Source organism: Theropithecus gelada, chromosome 3 (genome assembly GCF_003255815.1).
Source record: "Theropithecus gelada isolate Dixy chromosome 3, Tgel_1.0, whole genome shotgun sequence".
Taxonomy (NCBI): domain Eukaryota; kingdom Metazoa; phylum Chordata; class Mammalia; order Primates; family Cercopithecidae; genus Theropithecus; species Theropithecus gelada.
Genome location: NC_037670.1, coordinates 113,567,113 through 113,585,347, shown reverse-complemented (window position 1 = coordinate 113,585,347; position 18,235 = coordinate 113,567,113). Strand labels below are relative to the sequence as shown.

The window sequence follows — 18,235 nt, the reverse complement described above, 5'->3', positions numbered from 1 at the left end:
TGTGGTAGAGAGTTCTGTAGATGTCTGTTAGGTCCAATTTGTCCAGAGCTGAGTTCAAGTCCTTGATATCCTTGTTACCCTTCTGTCTCATTGATATAATATTGATATAATATTGACAGTGGGATGTTAACGTCTCCCATTATTATTGTGTGGGAGTCTAAGTCTCTTTGTAGCTCTCTAAGGACTTGCTTTATGAATCTGGGTGCTCTTGTATTGGGTGCATACATATTTAGGATAGTTAGCTCTTCTTGTTGAATTGTTCCCTTTACCATTATGTAATGGCCTTCTTTGTCTCTTTTGATCTTTATTGGTTTAAAGTCTGTTTTATCAGAGACCGGGATTGCAACCCCTGCTTTTTTTGTTTTTGCTTTCCATTTGCTTGGTAGATCTTCCTCCATCCCTTTATTTTGAGCCTATGTGTGTCTTTAAACATGAGTTGGGTCTCCTGAATACAGCACACCAATAGGTCTTGACTCTTTATCCAATTTGCCAGTCTGTGTCTTTTAATTTGGGCATTTAGCCCATTTACATTTAAGGTTAATATTGTTATGTGTGAATTTGATCTTGCCATTATGATATTAACTGGTTATTTTGCCCGTTAATTGATGCAATTTCTTTGTAGCATCAATGGTGTTTACATTTTGGTATGTTTTTGCAGTGTCTGGTACCGGTTGTTCCTTTCCATGTTTACTGCTTCTTTCAGGAACTCTTGCAAGGCAGGCCTGGTGGTGACAAAATCTCTCAGCATTTGCTTGTCTGTAAAGGATTTTATTTCTCCTTCACTTATGAAGCTTAGTTTGGCTGGATAGGAAATTCTGGGTTGAAAATTCTTTTCTTTAAGAATATTGAATATCGGCCCCCACTCTCTTCTGGCTTGTAGGGTTTCTGCCGAGAGATCCACTGTTAGTCTGATGGGCTTCCCTTTGTCGGTAACCCAACCTTTCTCTCTGGCTGCCCTTAACATTTTTTCCTTCATTTCAAACTTGGTGAATCTGACAATTGTGTGTCTTGGGGTTGCTCTTCTCGAGGAGTATCTTTGTGGTGTTCTCTGTATTTCCTGAATGTGAATGTTGGCCTGCCTTGCTAGGTTGGGGAATTTCTCTTCGATAATATCCTGCAGAGTGTTTTCTCACTTGAATCCATTCTCGCACTTTCAGGTACCGAACACCAATCAGACGTAGATTTGGTCTTTTCACATAGTCCCATATTTTTTGGAGGCTTTGTTTGTTTCTTTTACTTTTTTTGGTCTAATCTTGTCTTCTCACTTTATTTCATTAATTTGATCTTCGATCACTGATATCCTTTCTTCCACTTGATCGAATCAGCTATTGAAGCTTGTGCATGCGTCACGAAGTTCTCGTGTTGTGGTTTTCAACTCCATCAGGTCATTTAAGGTCTTCTCTACACTGTTTATTCTAGTTTGCCATTCATCTAACCTTTTTTCAGGTTAGATGAGGTTTAGCTTCTTTGCGATGGGTTAGAACATGCTCCCTTAGCTCAGTGAAGTTTGTTATTACCGACCTTCCGAAGCCTACTTCTGTCAATTCATCAAACTCATTCTCCGTCCTGTTTTGTGCCCTTGCTGGCGAGCAGCTGCAGTCCTTTGGAGGAGAAGAGGCTCTCTGGTGTTTGGAATTTTCAGCTTTTCTGCTCTGGTTTCCTCCACATCTTTGTGTTTTTATCTACCTTTGGTCTCTGATGTTGGTGACCTACAGATGGGGTTTTGGTGTGGATGTGCTTTTTGTTGATGTTGATGCTAATCCTTTCTGTTTGTTAGTTTTCTTTCTAACAGTTGGGCTTCTTAGCTGCAGGTCTGTTGGAGTTTGCTAGAGGTCCACTCCAGACCCCATTTGCCTGGGAATCACCAATGGAGGCTGCAGAACAACCAATATTGCTGCCTGATTCTTCCTTTGGAAGCTTCATCCTAGAGGGGCACCCACCTCTATGAGGTGTCTGTTGGCCCCTACTGGGAGGTATCTCCCAGTCAGGCTTCACGGGTGTCAGGGACCCACTTAAGGAGGCAGTCTGTCCTTTCTTAGAGCTTGAACGCCATGCTGGGAGAACCACTGCTCTCTTCAGAGCTGTCAGACTAGGACGTTTAGGTCTGCCAAAGCTGTCTGCTGCTTTTTGTTCTGATATGCCCTGCCCAGAGAGGTTGTATCTAGAGAGGCAGTAGGCCTTGCTGAGCTGTGGTGGGCTCCACCCAGTTTGAGCTTCCAGGCCTCTTTGTTTACACTGTGAGCACAAAACCTCCTACTCAAGCCTCAGCAATTGCGGATACCCCTCCACCTGCCAAGCTGCAGCTCATGGCAGGTCAGTCTTAGACTGCTGCGCTAGCAGTCAGCAAGGCTCCACTGGCTTGGGACCCGCTGAGCCAGGCACAGGAGGGTATTTCCTGGTCTGCCGGTTGCGAAGACTGGGGGAAAAGCGCAGTATTTAGGCAGGAGTGTACGATTCCTCCAGTACAGACTGTCACGACTTCTCTTGGCTAGGAAAGGGAAATCCCCCAACCCCTTGCACATCCCGGGTGAGGCGACGCCCCACCCTGCTTCGGTTCGGCCTCCGTGCAGTGCACCCACTGTCCCACCAGTCTCAATGAGATGAACCAGGTACCTCAGTTGGAAATGCAGAAATCACCCATCTTCTGCGTCAGTCTCGCTGGGAGCTGCAGACCGGAGCTGTTCCTGTTAGGCCATCTTGGAACTTAACTTTTACGCTCATAAAGTCATACGGAGTGGTATAATGGACATTGGAGACTTAGAGGGAGGGAGGATAGGAGACTCAATGGGAGGGAGGATAGAAGGGCAGTGAGGGATGCAAAATTACCTATTGCGTACAGTATACACTGCTTGGGTGATGGGTACACTAAAATTCACTGGTGAGTGAGAATGTAAATTAGTACAACCTATATGGAAAACAGTATGGAGATTTCTCAAAGAACTGAAAGTGGAAATATCATTTCATCCAGCAATCCCACTACAGGATATCTACCCAAAGGAGAAGAAGTCATTATATCAAAAAGATACCTGCACACGTGTTTATCACAGTATCATTCAGAATTGCAAAGACATGGAATCAACCTGAGTGCCCATCAACCAGTGAATGAAGAAAATTGAGTGTGTATGTGTGTATGTATCTAGATATACACACACCATAGAATACTACTCAGCCATAAGAAAGAATCAGGATACCTTCCTAAGGAAGTAACTCAGGAACGGAAAACCAAGTGCCACATATTGTCACTTATAAGTGGGAGCTAAGCTGTGGGTACACAGAGGCATTCTGAGTGGTATAATGGACATTGGAGACTTAGAGGCAGGGAGGATAGGAGGACTGTGAGGGATGAAAAGCTACCTATTAGGTACAATGTACATTACTTGGGTGATGGGTACACTAAAATCCCAGACTTTGCCAGTACACAATCTGTCCATGTAACAACAAAAAAAAAATCACTTTTACCCGTAAAGCTATTGAAATAACAACATTAAAAGAAATAGGCCAGGTTCAGTGGCTTATGCCTGTAATCCCAGCACTTTGGGAGGCTGAGGCGGGCAGATCACGAGGTCAGGAGATTGAGACCATCCTGGCTAACATGGTGAAACCCCATCTCTACTAAAAATACAAAAAAAATTAGCCAGGCATGGTGGCGGGCGCCTGTAGTCCCAGCTACTCGGGAGGCTGAGGCAGGAGAATGGCGGGAACCCGGGAGGCAGAGCTTGCAGTAAGCTGAGATGGCGCCATTGCACTCCAGCCTGGGCAACAGAGCGAGATTCCGTCTCAAGAGAAAAAAGAAAAAAAAAGATATGAGCCATTAAGCCATGAAAAGATGAAAAAAAGTTGCAAAGGTTTAAACATAGTCATTGCATTGTTTAAAGTTGTTTAGAAAAAAAACAAATAATACACACTTGTTTGCATAAAGAAAAAGGTGTCTATGAGTTCCACCACCCAGAAATGACTATTAACAGTGTCTACCTGTATACGTATTTTTTACAGTGTTATTTAGAGTGAAAAATTATAGACAACGTAAATGTCTGTCAATAGGAAATTAGTTAAGTAAATTACACTTCACCACTGAAAAGTGTTCACCTTATATTATTCAGTTTAGAGAGTAGGCCAACCAACTATAAAGTAGTTTTCCCCTGCTTCCTTCAAAAAAATATTAAAACTTGAACATGGTTAAGACTCTGTAACAACTGCAAATTTTTTACAGAAAATACAGGGAAAAAGAGCATGTTAAGTGTCCATGTAGGTGCCAGTAGAAAAATGAAGACTTCGGAAAAGAAACTCTAGGACAAATGACCCAGTTTCTTTAAAAATAAAATTGCAGATGGGAAACAAGATGGAAGGGGGAGCTTGAAAAGAGATTTGAGACACATCAGGTATTTGTAACGTACAGACCTTATTTGGGTTTCTATTCAAATCAAATTTTAAGAAGTGTATTGCCAATGTATTAATATTTGTTGAAGCTGGGTGATAGCTAAATGGAATTCATTACACCTCTCTACTTTTGTATATATATGTTTGAAAATTTCTGTAAAAATTTTTTTTTAAAGCAGTTTACAAAACAATGTAATATTTTGTCAGTGTTTAGCTGGAGATAGTAAGTTGCAGGTGTTTTTCTTTTTTTTCTTTAATTTCTTTCTGTTTTTCTATGACTTCCAACAGGTTTTTATTTTTAAATCATAATTAGAATAATTATACACTTTCAGTACTGAAACATCTTCAGTGTCCAGCATGAATTTATCTTTACCTTTTTTGTAAGTGTATGTTCTCAAGTTTTTCAAGATTATTTATAATACATTTATATTCTACTTTTAATCCCAAATATATTCAAGAAGACTACTTGAATTGTTAGGAATTCAGAGATAATAATATTGACATTTGTGTATAATTTTATATTCTTGTTTCAGATTCCCAAATGCTGGAAAATCCTCTTTGCTAAGTTGTGTTTCTCATGCAAAACCTGCAATCGCAGATTACGCATGTAAGTATAATTTGATTGTATATTTTAATGAGTGGAGGTAAACTTTTAAAGACTAATACTTCTCTGAGAATGAATAAAATGATAACTCTGAGGGTATCCTTAGTTGGAAAACTTTTGGCAGATAGAGTGCTGTTGCACAGGCCAGAGTGCAGTTGCATGATCATGGCTCATTGCAGCCCAGGCTAAAGCCATCCCCCTGCCCCAGCCTCCCATGTAGCTGGGACTACAGGTGTGTGCCACCATGCTTAGCTAATTTTGTATGTGTGTGTGTGGTGGGCGGGGGCAGGGCAGGGACAGGGGTTTCCTTATGTTGCCCAGGCTGGTCTTGAACTCCTGGGCTGAAGTGATCTCCCACCTTGGCCTTCTAAATTGCTGGGATTATAGGCGTGAGCCACCCTCCCCAGCCATATTTTCCATTGGTCTTTGAAACCTCTGTACCCCTCAGCAAAGTTTCTTAAACAGGTTAGACACTTTATTGCATTTATTTTTCTGTTGCATAGTAGTTTATTTGGTTTAGTTAGGATTTTATGAACCACTTACCCTTTATCAGGCACTGTGATAAGTACCAGGAGGACTGCGTTGAGTACTTCCATTCATTTAGCAGATACTTATTTTTAGGAGCCATATTAGGTTCTGGGATTACAAAGACTGATAAACAGAAACAGCTCCTATTTTGACTTTTATTGAGTTTGTAGACTACTGGAGTAAGGCATATATATCACTGATAAATATAAGGGAGTATAAAAGGATACTATGAAAGAGTGTAGATGACTGCTTTAGGCTTCCTTAATGATGTGTGATTTTGGACTGATACATGAGGAATAATTACGAGTTAATTAGTAAAATAGAGTGGAGGGTGAAGGATCTTTAATCAGAGGAAATAGATTTGTGTGTCTAGAGAACATGAAGTAAGGGAAAGAATCGAGATGAGCCTGGAGGTGTAAGAGAGCATGTCACATAGACCGTTTAGGCTGTATTTGATTTTTGTATCTTAAGAGCAATTGGAAGCATTTAAGCAAGGGATAAAATGCTTAAGTTTGCTCCTCACGGAGATCTCCGCCTATAATATAGAAAATGGATTGGCGTGGGACATGAAGGGGTCTGAGAAAACCAGTTAGTAGGCTCTTGTGGTAGCTAGATGAGATATAAAAGAAGCTTTGGTTAAAAGTAATGAGTATGATAAGATCTCTGCCATCATTAAAAGGACAGAAAATGCCATTAACTTGGAAAATAAATCAAGCCGTTCTAAAATTAGACTGTGACGAAGTAGAGTGAAGTTTGGGCTAATTGCTATAAATCACAAGGCCAATATTTGTTATAATATGTAGGACTTGAGAAGGAAAAGCTTTTAGTCATAGGAAAGAGGCTAGTGTGGGATTGATGAGGCTTAAGGATAACAATGAGAAGGAACTAGAGGATAACTGAATGAGAAGGAACTAGAAAAATTTCACCCACAGATCCAGTGATAGAAACCTAATATCTGACCCTCCTGAACATCTATCACATACCTTAAAGTGCAATAGAAGAACGTTGAGGTTCAGTAATTACATTAGGCCTATACAGATTATAAAAATCTGTATTTGTCTTTTTCCAAATACTATTTATTCATTTGTTTGTTTATTTTAGAGACAGGGTCTAGCTCTGTCACCCAGGCAGGAGTACAGTGGCATGATCATCATACCTCACTGCAACTTTGAACTCCTGGGCTCAAGCAGTCCTCCCACCTCAGCCTCTGGAGTAGCTAGGACTACAGGTGCACTGCCATGTCTGCCTAATTTTAAATTTTTTGTAGAAACAGGGTCTCACTATGCTGCCCAGGCTCATCTTGAACTCCTAGCTTCAAATGATCCTCCTGCCTTGACTTCCCAAAGCATTGAGATTACAGACATGAGCCACAACACTTGGCCCTCCAAGTACATGTTAAATAGCAAAGATAATAATAGTTTCCATTTTAGCAAATTAGAGCAAAATCTGAATTGAAGTATTGTTTATTCCACGCATAATGCCAAGACAGTTTTGAGAGTACCAGCCCTAAAATAAATTCTACTCTTAATTTATTGCTGTGTTTTCTTTTAGTTACAACATTAAAGCCTGAACTTGGAAAGATTATGTACCGTGATTTCAAACAGGTAGGTGTTTTTAAAGTAAAACACTATATTAGAAGTCAGAGGACTTGGTTTTGGTACTTACTTGGATTTTATAGTATTTGCCTGTTTCCGTGGTGTTAGGGGAGAAAAGGTAACAAGATTTTGTTTATAAGTGAAACTGGTCAGATTAATTCTGAGCACTATCATAATAAAATATTTAATTTCTTCTTGCAAAGGTTAGGTCCAGTTTATCCCTACAACATTATGTCTTCTTGGTCTTGGTTTCTTCTTATTGCAAGTCTTCCTTTTACTACTATATTGGATTATTTTTCTTCATTTTTTAAAAATACTCTCTAAAGTTCGTGGTAATAATTTTATTCCAACTTTCTTTTTTTGAAAAAAAAAAAGTTTTAATAGAGTTTTGGTCTCAACCAGCTATTAAAATTCATTTTTCCTTCATAAGTAACAACTGTGAATCTTCTGCATAATTAGAATAAAATTAAAAAAAGGAAAGTAACAATATTTAAAATATAATGTACAATCTGGTAGGTGTGCTCCTTAGCATTTACCCTTGTACATTGAAAAGTTATGCACACACAGAAGTCTGCACATGGATGCTTATAGCAGCATTATTTATAATTACCAAACCTTGGCCAAGATATCTTTCAGTAGGTGAATGGGTAAATAAACTGTGGTATATATTTAGACAGTGGATTATTATTCAACTCTAACAAGAACTGGGGTATCAAGCCTCAAAAAGATCTAGGAGAACCTTAAATGCATATTACTAACTGAGAGAAGCCAATCTGAAAAGACTGTATGATTCTAACTATATGACATTCTGGATAAGGCAAAGCTGTGGAGACAGTAAAATCAATGACTGCCAGGGTTAGGGAGGAAGGAGAGATGAATACGCAGAGTATGGAGAACTTTTAGGATATACTATAAAGTATGATACGTATAGTAAAGTATGATACTGTATAATATTACAGCAACTTCTGTTGCTGTAATGGTAGACACAGTATATGTTTGTTAAAATCCGTAGAATGTACAGCATCAAGAATCAAACAATGTAAAGTATAGACTTTGGGTGCTAACGGTGCATCAATATAGGTTCATATAGTTTTATGATGTAATTTAAAGAAACATTAAAAAATTATATGCCGTTATAATAGTGATATAACATTAAAATATAAAACTTCAGTTATAGAATGTTAAATGTAAGTAAAATTGTATTAAATATAGGATAATATGAATAGAGAGAACAATATTTAGAGGAAAAGAGAACATCGTTTATACCTAATTTTTAAGAGAAATCAGTAGAGGAAATTTCAGGACATGAGACATCTGTTATGCATGCTGCTTTGTCAGCTTCCTTTAAAACCCTGAATTCTTTATCTACACTGGGCAGGGGATGTCGAGTACTGCCTCTCATTCTTTATTGCACTTCAGAATTATCTGGGTGGTCTAAGAACAGCAATGATAAGTGATGCTTAGGCCCCAGAGATTTGAAACTAAATCTCTTGGGGGTAGGGCCTGGGCATTTGTAGCTTCTAAGAGTTCCCTACATGATTATGATGCACAGTGAGGTTTGAAAAGCACAAGTGTGGCCAGGCGCGGTGGCTCACACCTGTAATCCCAGCACTTTGGGAGGCTGAGGTGGGCAGATCACGAGGTCAGGAGATTGAGAGCATCCTGGCTAACATGGTGAAACCCCATCTCTACTAAAAATACGAAAATACAAAAAAAAAAAAAAAAAATCAGCCGGGTATGGTGGCAAGTGCCTGTAGTCCCAGCTACTCCAGAGGCTAAGGCAGGAGAATGGCATGAACCCGGGAGGTGGAGCTTGCAGTGAACTGAGATTGAACCACTACACTCCAGCCTGGGCGACAGAGCGAGACTCTTTCTCAAAAAAAAAAAAAAAAGAAAAAAAAAACCCGCAAATGTAGAATGATGGTTAATAATTATTATTCCCTCTAAAAGGAGTCTAGGAAACTGTATTCTTGTATTAAGTTGGTGCAAAAGTAACTGTGGTTTTGGCCATTGAAAGTAATGGCCAAAAGTAGAAGAAAGTAGGAGAGCCACAACTACAACTCGGGTTTGTCGAATACTGTTTCACCTGACTGATCTTACCTGAATACTGGAACAAGATGAGATGATGACTAGGTGACAAGGAAGCATGCTCAGGTGAATGAACTTCTAGATGATAGAGCTCTGCTCCTCATGTAATGCCATGAGATTTGCTTAAGTAAAAACAATAATGACCTACAAAAATGTGAAGCATTAACAAACATGGCACTACAAAGAACAGGTGAGGAGAATCACACCTCTATTAATATAGTAAAGTCTGTTAAAAGTAATGCCAAAACCACAGTTACTTTTACACCAACCTAATACTTTGTGAGAATGGTTGATCATCCTGCTAGTATAATATGAACACAAAAGGAACAATGGTGCCAGATCATTACAAATTGAATTTAAAATGCAGAGCTGTACCTGGTAAATGTCTGCTGAATTAATATCTTTGTAAACTTGTATGAATTCAGAGTGTAAAGGTTGAAATTCTATGAAAAGTTCATATTGGACAATACCATTTAGGACATTATAAATAAATTTTAAACTAGGGATTAGTGTGGTGGCTCACGCCTGTAATCCCAGCACTTTGGGAGGCTAAGGTGAGAGGATCACTTGAGGATAGGAGTTTGAGAGCAGCCTGTGCGAGATAGCGAGACCCTGTTTCTACAAAAATTTTTTTTGTTAACTGGGCATGGCAGTGCGCACCTGGCATCTTAGCTGCTTGGGAGACTGAGGTGGGAACATGGCTTGAGCCCAGGAGCTTGAGGCTACAGTGAGTTATGGTCACACCACTGCACTCCAACCTGGGTGACAGCAAGATCCTGTCTCTAAAATAATAATAAATAAATGTTAAACTAATCTGTAAAATTCCTCGATTATTAGATTGATAGTAAATATGGGACTCTAATATCTGATAACAAGATTTTAATTCTTAATACTGTACATTAATTTTGCTTTTATAGTATCTTGACTTTTCAAAGATTTAGTGGTAATCATAAGTTAGGAACTGTTTATATTTGAAATATCTTGAGAATTTTTGGATGTAATTGAACTTACGGTTTTCATACATTTTCCTTTTTCATTAACCATGTAACTTTGTATTAGATATCAGTAGCTGATCTTCCGGGTTTAATAGAAGGAGCACATATGAACAAAGGAATGGGCCACAAATTCCTCAAGCATATAGAAAGAACTAGACAACTACTTTTTGTTGTAAGTCATATGCATACTAATGTGGTGATGTTCAAATAAATTGAAAACCAATGAATTTAGTTTTTCTAAGAATTTTTTTATAAATAAGAAAGTGGTAGCATATGTTACTCCACTAAGTCTTTTATAATACGGGGGTGGAAGTGACATTGTTTACTATATCATGTGTAAGTTTGGCCATACTTGCCAACATGTATTTCCTTAAGATTTCCAACATACTACTGTATTATATAGTATCATAGTATCTCTTTCATTCTTCATTGATGGTGCTAGAGTTATATATGAGATTGTCTTTATTCATACAAATTGTCTTATCCTAGTTTTTTATTAATGAGTGTAATTTTATCAGCATAATTAAAGTTATCTTAACATCTCTGTTTCCGTTACTTATTTTGAATTACTAAATAACAAATAGAGTACAGAGAAATTGTTTTTAGCTTGAGAGAGTAAAACATTTTAAAATATAGAAATGTATAGCTATTCTTATGTTAAAGGCTGTGTCTTTCCTTCTCTTTTTTTAGGTTGATATTTCTGGATTTCAGCTTTCTTCTCACACTCAATACAGAACTGCTTTTGAAACCATAATACTGCTTACAAAAGTAGGTTTTCTGTTTTACTGTGTTCTGTATTTGGTCTAATATGTAGGAATATAAGACTATATGAAATAACATAATTACAGTCTATACATACTCTGCCTTTAAAGCTTTGATGTCAGTTAAAGAATTACTTAAACTTGTTGTCTCCAGTTCCTCTACATTTGTTTACTCCTCAAACTACTGCAATGGACAAAATACTCCTGGGCTTCCAAATCCCTGTTACATACTTTCCCAGACTTTTATCTTACTTCAGCTTTGGCACGTTGTCTAATTCTTCTTGTTTCTCATTCTTAGTTTTGTGACCTGTAATCTTCTGGTTCTATTTCTACTCTTAACAGTATTTCTCAGTCTACTTTTTAGGCTCTTTTTTTTCCTCATCCTTTAAGTAACATTATTCAAAGTTCTGTCCTAACCTTATTCTGCAATCTTACCCACTCTCATTGTTTTAGTTACGATTAATAATACTGATAACTGCCAGATCTGTAGCTGATACCTAGATCTTTTCATTGTTCTTTTTTTTATTTGAAACAGTCTTGCTTTGTCTGCCAGGCTGGAGTGCAGTGGTATGATCTCAGCTCTCTCTGTCTCCCGGGCTCAAGTGATTCTCCTGCCTCAGCCTCCCAAGTAGCTGGGATTACAAGCGTGTGCCACCACGCCTGGCTAATTTTTGTATTTTTAGTAGAGACGGGGTTTCACCGTGTTGGCCAGGCTGGTCTCGAACTCCTGACCTCAGGTAATCTACTTGCCTCAGCCTCCCAAAGTGCTGGGATTACAGGTGTGGGCCGCCGCACCCAGCTTTTGTTGTTCTTTATACCAGATGCCCATTGGACGTCGTCTTTGTTTGGATGTCCCATTAGTCACTTAAACTTAATATTGATAAAAGTAAACTTTTAAAAAACTTTTCAGCCATCCCCATAACTTAGTGAATGTATGAGCTATGTGATACACTGATTCTTCTCACCACCTACACAAGTGCTGTCAGTTTTTAATCCTAAATCTCTCTGAAATCCATCCTCTTGTCTTCATCTACACTGTTATAATCATCAGTCCTTCTTACTGGAATATTGAATCTGGTCGTGTCCAGTCTCCCTGTGTCCTGCCTTGCTTCTCTCTAGTCCATTTTTTATATGGCAGCTAGAGTGATCTTTGTAAAAGCACCAAGCTGATGCTGATGTTCCCTGCCTAAAACACTTTGATGGACCCCCATAGCTGTTAGGTTAAAGTCTAACCTGAGCATGATTTATGAAATCTGCAAATTTGGGCCCCTGCCTAGCAGTCCTCCGTAACCCTGTCCCCTAGATGCTATATTTCAGCCATGTGATTTCTCTCATGGCTGACAACATGATGTCGCTTACCTCCAGGACTTTATAGATCCTATTTGATTTGCCACTTCTTGTCTATAATGATTAATACTGCTGTGAACATTTGTGTGCAGGTTTTTGTATAGACGTGTTTTCATTTCTCTTGGATATATACTTAGGAGTGGAATTGCTGGATCAGATGGTAATTATTTGTTTAACATTGTGAGGAACTGCCAAACTATTCCGAATTGGTAGCACCATTGTGCCATTTTACAGTCCCACCATCAATGTATGAGAGTTCCAATTTTTCCACATAAATGTCAACACTTGTTATTGTCTGTCGTTTTTACTTTAGTCATCCTAGTGGGAGTGCAGTGGTATTTTGTTATAGTTCTTATTTGCATTTCTCTTAAGATTACTGATGCTAAGAATGTTTTTATGTGCTTATTAGCCATTTTTGTGTCTTTGGAGAAAAGTCTGTTCAGATTCTGTGTGCATTACTATTTGTATTATTTGTCTTTTAATTGTTGAGTTGTAAGCATGTTTTATATTTTTGGAGATAAGTCCCTTCTTTTTTTTTTTTTTTTTTGGGGGATGTCGCCTGGGCTGGAGTGCAGTGGCACGATCTTGGCTCAGTGCAACCTCCGCCTCCTGAGTTCAAGTGATTCTGCAGCCTCAGCCTCCTGAGTAGCTGGGATTACAAGCACGTGCCACCATACCTGTCTAATTTTTTATTTTTAGTAGAAACAGGGTTTCACCATGTTGGCCAGGGTGGTCTTGAACTCCGCACCTCAGGTGATCTGCCACCTCGGCTTCCCAAAGTGCTGAGATTGCAGATATGAGCCACCATGCCTGGCTGGAAATAAGATACATAATTTGAAAATATTTTCTCCCCTTCTGTGACTTGTCTTTTCACTTTTTCAGTGTATTTTTTGTGTCTTCTTTGTGGCAAAAAACATTTATTTATTTAATTTTCCAGTTTTGTTAAAGTGTAATTGACATAAATTGTGTGTACTTAAAGTGTACAATTGATATTTGGATATATGTGTACATCGTGAAATGATTAAATCAAGCTAATTAACACGATTCATCATCTTACATTTTTGTGTGTGTGCTGAGAACATTTAAAATGTGTTTTAGCAATTTTCAAATATATAATACATTAACTATAGTCATCATACTGTACAATAGATATCCAGAGCTTATTCATCCTATTTAACTGAATCTTTGTTCCATTTGACCAACACCCCTCCATCCTTCCTCCCCCAAACACCTTGGCAACCACCATTTTCTCTGCTACTATGAATTCAACCTTTTAAGATTCCACGTATAAGTGGGATTATGCAGTTTATTTGTTTTTCTGTGCTTGGCTTATTTCACTTAGCATAGTGTTCTCCAGGTTCATCCATGTTGTTGTAAATGACAAGTTTCTTTTTTTAAGGCTGAAGAGTATTCAGTTGTGTGTGTGTATATCACATTTTCATTATTCATCCATTGATGGACACTGAGGTTGATTCCATGTCTTGGCTGTTATGAATAATGCTTCAGTAAAAATGGGAGTGCAGAGATCTGTTTGACATACTGATTTTATTTCCTTTGGATATATATCCAGAAGTGGGATTGCTGGATCATTTGGTAGTTCTATTTTTAATTTTTTAAGAAATCTTTATACTGCTTTTTATAATGGCTGTACTAATTTACATTCCCACCCAACAGTGTTCAAGCGTTCTTCTTTCTCCATATCCTTGATAACACTTGTTTTCTTTTGTCTTTTTGATAATAGCCATCCTTCCAAATGTGAGGAGCTATCTCATTGTGGTTTTCCTTTTCATTCCCTAATGATCCGTGATGTTGAACATTTTTTCATACACATATTCACATATTGGTCATTTTTACGTTGTTGAGAAATGTCAATTCAGGTTCATTATCCATTTTTAAATCAGGTTTCTGTTACCCAAAGTGATCTACGGATTCAGCACAATCTGTATCAAAATTCTAATGGCATTTTTCACAGAAATAGAAAACAAATCTTAAAATTTGTATGGAACCACAAAAGACCCTGAATAGCCAAAGCAATCTTGAGCAAAAAGAACAAAGCTGGAAGCTTCACATTACCTAATTTCAAAACCTACTACAAAGCTATAGTGATCAAAACAGCGTGTTACTGGCATAACAATAGACACATAAACCTATGGAACAGAATCCAGAGCTCAGAATTAAATCCATGCATTTACAGTTAATTTTCAACAAAGGAACCTAGAACACACAGTAAGAAAAGGGCAGTTTTCTTCTTCAATAAGTGGTATTGAGAAAACTGAATTTCCACATGCAGAAAAGTGAAATTAGACCCTTATTTCACACCATGTGAAAAATCAGTTCAAAGTTGATTAAAGACATAAACTCAAAGCCTGAAACCATAAAACCACTAGAAGAAAACAGAGAAGTTCCATGACATTTGTCTGAGCAATTATTTTTTTTAATGTGACCTCAAAGCATAGGCAACAAGAAGAAAAATAGACAAGTAGGATTGCATCAAACTAAAAAGCTTCTGCACAGCAAAAGGAATAATCAGCAGAGTGAAGAGGCAACCAAGGGAATGGGAGAAAATACCTGTAAATCATATAACTGATAAGTGGTTGCTGTCCAAAACATAAGGAAGCAAAACAACTCTCAATAGCAAGAAAACAACCCAACATTTTTAATTTTGATGAAATTCCATTTGTTTCATTCTTTTCTTTCCTTTTTTAAAATTAAACTAAAGTTTCTTGTAGAGATGGGGTCTTACTAAGTTGTCAAGGCTTGTCTTGAACTCCTGGGCCCAAGTGATGCTCCTACCTCAACCTCCTAAAGTGCTGAGATTACAGGCATGAGCCACCATGCCCAGCCTTATATATTTATTTATTTTTATTACAAACAGGGCCTCATTCTGTCATGTAGGCTAGAAGGCATGATCCTAGCTCATTGCAGCCTCAAACTCCTGGTTGGTAGCCTTAAGCAGGCTTCCGCCTTTTATCTACTCTTTTACTTGTGCTTTTCATGTTATATCTAAGAAACAGTTGTTTAATCCAAGGCGACAGAGATTTATTCCTAAGTACATTTACTTTTTCCAAGAATACTACAGGTATAACATTCAGTGATCATTACTGACTTCTGAATTTTATCCGTGTGAAGTCCAGATACCCATATTTGACTCCAGACACAAAATTACAACTGTCACTAGGATATCATTTAAGCTAAAACATACTAACACTTGATCTAACTAGAATCATTTTTTGAAATTCTTCCTTTTGTTTTCTGTTGTTGGGATTTATTGCATTTCAGTGATGTGAATGGGCTTTAGATCACCTAGGTCATTAATTACCAAATAAGTAGTTTATACAGAAACCAATACTAAAATTATTGGGTTTTCTCTTTTGATTTAAAGGAGTTGGAATTGTACAAAGAGGAACTTCAGACAAAACCTGCACTCTTGGCAGTTAATAAAATGGACTTGCCAGATGCCCAAAGTAAGTTCCATGAATTGATGAACCAGCTCCAGAATCCTAAAGGTAAGCCTATTTATTCATTTAATTCTAATTTAAAGAATAATTACAATGTACAGAGAATGCTGTTATAATCAGTGGAAAAGAAAACTGACAGTTTCTGCTCTTAAAAGTCACGTTTGAAGAAAGAATGTACAAAACATATAAATAACATTGTAACATAATAATTATCAAATTCTAGAATGTTTGATATGGACAGTAAATTAAAGGAGACAAAAGAAAGATTAATTTGAACTAAAAAGGTAGGCTTCATGAAGAATAAAACTTAAATTGGGCCCATAAAGCGTATGTGGGATTTGAATAAAAGGAGGAAAAAGTCAGCATCTACCCTGTGAAGTCTTTCATTTTCATTAGCATACTTCACAAGCTCTTCATTCCCCTAGTACTGTACATCATAAAATTAAAAACAGAACTAAGAAGTTCTAAAGAAGTATGTTTCTTGGCAAAACTAACTCTATAGATAGTTTCTGAAGAGGATGAGTCTTCTGAAAAGAACTGCATTTTTCCTGTGTATGTGTGACACAGAAAAATAGAAGCTGTGACTCCAAAATGATTTATTTGTCTGGAATTTACTTCTTGGACTATATGTAAAGTAACTTAAAGGGATTCTCCACAGTTTTGAATATTGACATTTTCAGAACACCTTGTATCCTGTGGCAATGATGATTTCATTCAGAGTCTAGTAAAGAACCTCATGCACAAATGAGGAAAAGTAGGGTGTATGGTATGTGGCTAACATGTTTTTCAGTAATATGTCTCTTTTTATTCTTGGTAACAATTGTGGGAAAATAGATTATAGTGTGCTAAGACTGTCAAACAGCACCAGAAGGTCCTTTCCTCTCAAAAATCTTTCCTCTGTGTAATTTACATGTTGGAGCTGTCCTTGAGTTAATAAATTACTCATGGGGTATAAATAATCCCTAATAGTAAATAGTCTTCATTCCTAATGACATTTGCTTTATAAGGTCATTAGTTCTGTTTGCTAGTTGATCTTGCAGAGAAGGGAATTTTCAGAGGAAGTACCAAAAGTGGGGGTGACTCAGGAGTCCATAGTTGTTCTGATCTATTGTGAAATAAAATATAGGCCCTTTAGTGATAATCCTGAGTTAGCCTCTCTGGACTTTCTTGGGGACCTTTGAATCTCAGAAAGCAAGCTCCGTGTTGTCTTTTCCACCAATCTGTTTCAGTTCAGCCTTTCTAGTTCATATCAGTTAATCCATCCAATCAGTATGCCATCTCCCCAGCCAATCAGTATGCCATGGTGACAGGGAAAAGGTAAAAGTAATATAACAGTTGTTAGCCCATTTGGGGTGATAGATTGGACTCATCTGAAATTATCTTCCCTTGAATTCTCTATAATACCTCTTCAGTTTTTGTATGGATCCTAGCATCATTGATGATAAACCTATACTTTCAGGAAGTTAAAGGTCTCCAGTGTCCTGAGGCCAAGTAGAATGTCTCAAATTATAAATGATGTTACTATTTTTACAGAAAATGTCTTTCAGAGAATCAGTGCTGCCTTGCCTTATTTAACCCCCTACACAAAATTTATTACTTCCTTAAGTAAGTCGTTTTTGTGATTCATCTTCTATTCATACTTAGTTTGGTTTAAAATATATTCATCTAACAAGTATATTTTGTGCCAAGAACCTTACCATAATCAATAGTAAAATCCAAAGCTCTGAGAACTTTAATTAGAGAGAAAAGGGGAAAAAAGGCATGAAAAATGCTAAGTTTTTGGTTCCCTGCTTCACAAATCAAACCAAAGTTTTAACTAACTTTCAAAAACAACGAAAATCTGCTTAGTTTATGTTCTTTCTTTTAGATTTTCTGCATTTATTTGGAAAAAACATGACTCCAGAGAGGACTGTAGAGTTCCAACATATCATCCCCATATCTGCAGTTACTGGAGAAGGAATCGAAGAATTAAAGAACTGTATAAGAAAGTCACTGGATGAACAGGCCAACCAGGAAAATGATGCACATCATAAGAAACAATTGCTTAATTTGTGGATTTCTGATACAGTGTCTTCTAGTGAGCCACCATCAAAGCATGCTGTTACTACTTCCAAAATGGATATAATTTAAATATATTAAAAATGGTATTAATGGAATAGTTATTTAATGCTTAAAAACAAGGAAATCTTTTCGTCTGTGATAACCTGGAGGACATGTTAAGTAAAATAAGCAAGGCTTAGAAAGACAGATACTGCATAATCTCACTTACATGTGGAATCTTAAAAAGTTGAACTCATAGAAGGAGAGAACAGAATTTGGTTATCAAAGGCTGGTGGGGCAGTGGAGGATTGAGGAGATGGTCAAAATATGCAAAATTTCGGTTAGACAAGGAAACTGAGTTCAAGAGATCTATTGTACAGCTTGGTGACTGTAACAACAATGCATTTTGAAAGTTACTGAGTACATGTTAAGTGGTTTTTCC

General features: G+C 37.5%; 1 protein-coding gene across 2 annotated transcripts in view; it reads left to right on the top strand.

Annotated features, from left to right (window-relative positions):
* Nucleotides 1–18,235, top strand: part of GTPBP10 (GTP binding protein 10) — a 35,814-nt gene extending 17,579 nt beyond the window's left edge. For both annotated transcript variants that reach the window (XM_025379419.1, XM_025379418.1), the window contains 6 exons: nt 4,911–4,984; nt 7,061–7,113; nt 10,252–10,359; nt 10,878–10,955; nt 15,678–15,801; nt 17,621–18,235. In XM_025379419.1, coding sequence (XP_025235204.1) covers nt 4,911–4,984; nt 7,061–7,113; nt 10,252–10,359; nt 10,878–10,955; nt 15,678–15,801; nt 17,621–17,883 — 700 coding nt within the window. In that variant the 3' untranslated portion in view covers nt 17,884–18,235. The remainder of the gene's footprint in view (nt 1–4,910; nt 4,985–7,060; nt 7,114–10,251; nt 10,360–10,877; nt 10,956–15,677; nt 15,802–17,620) is intronic.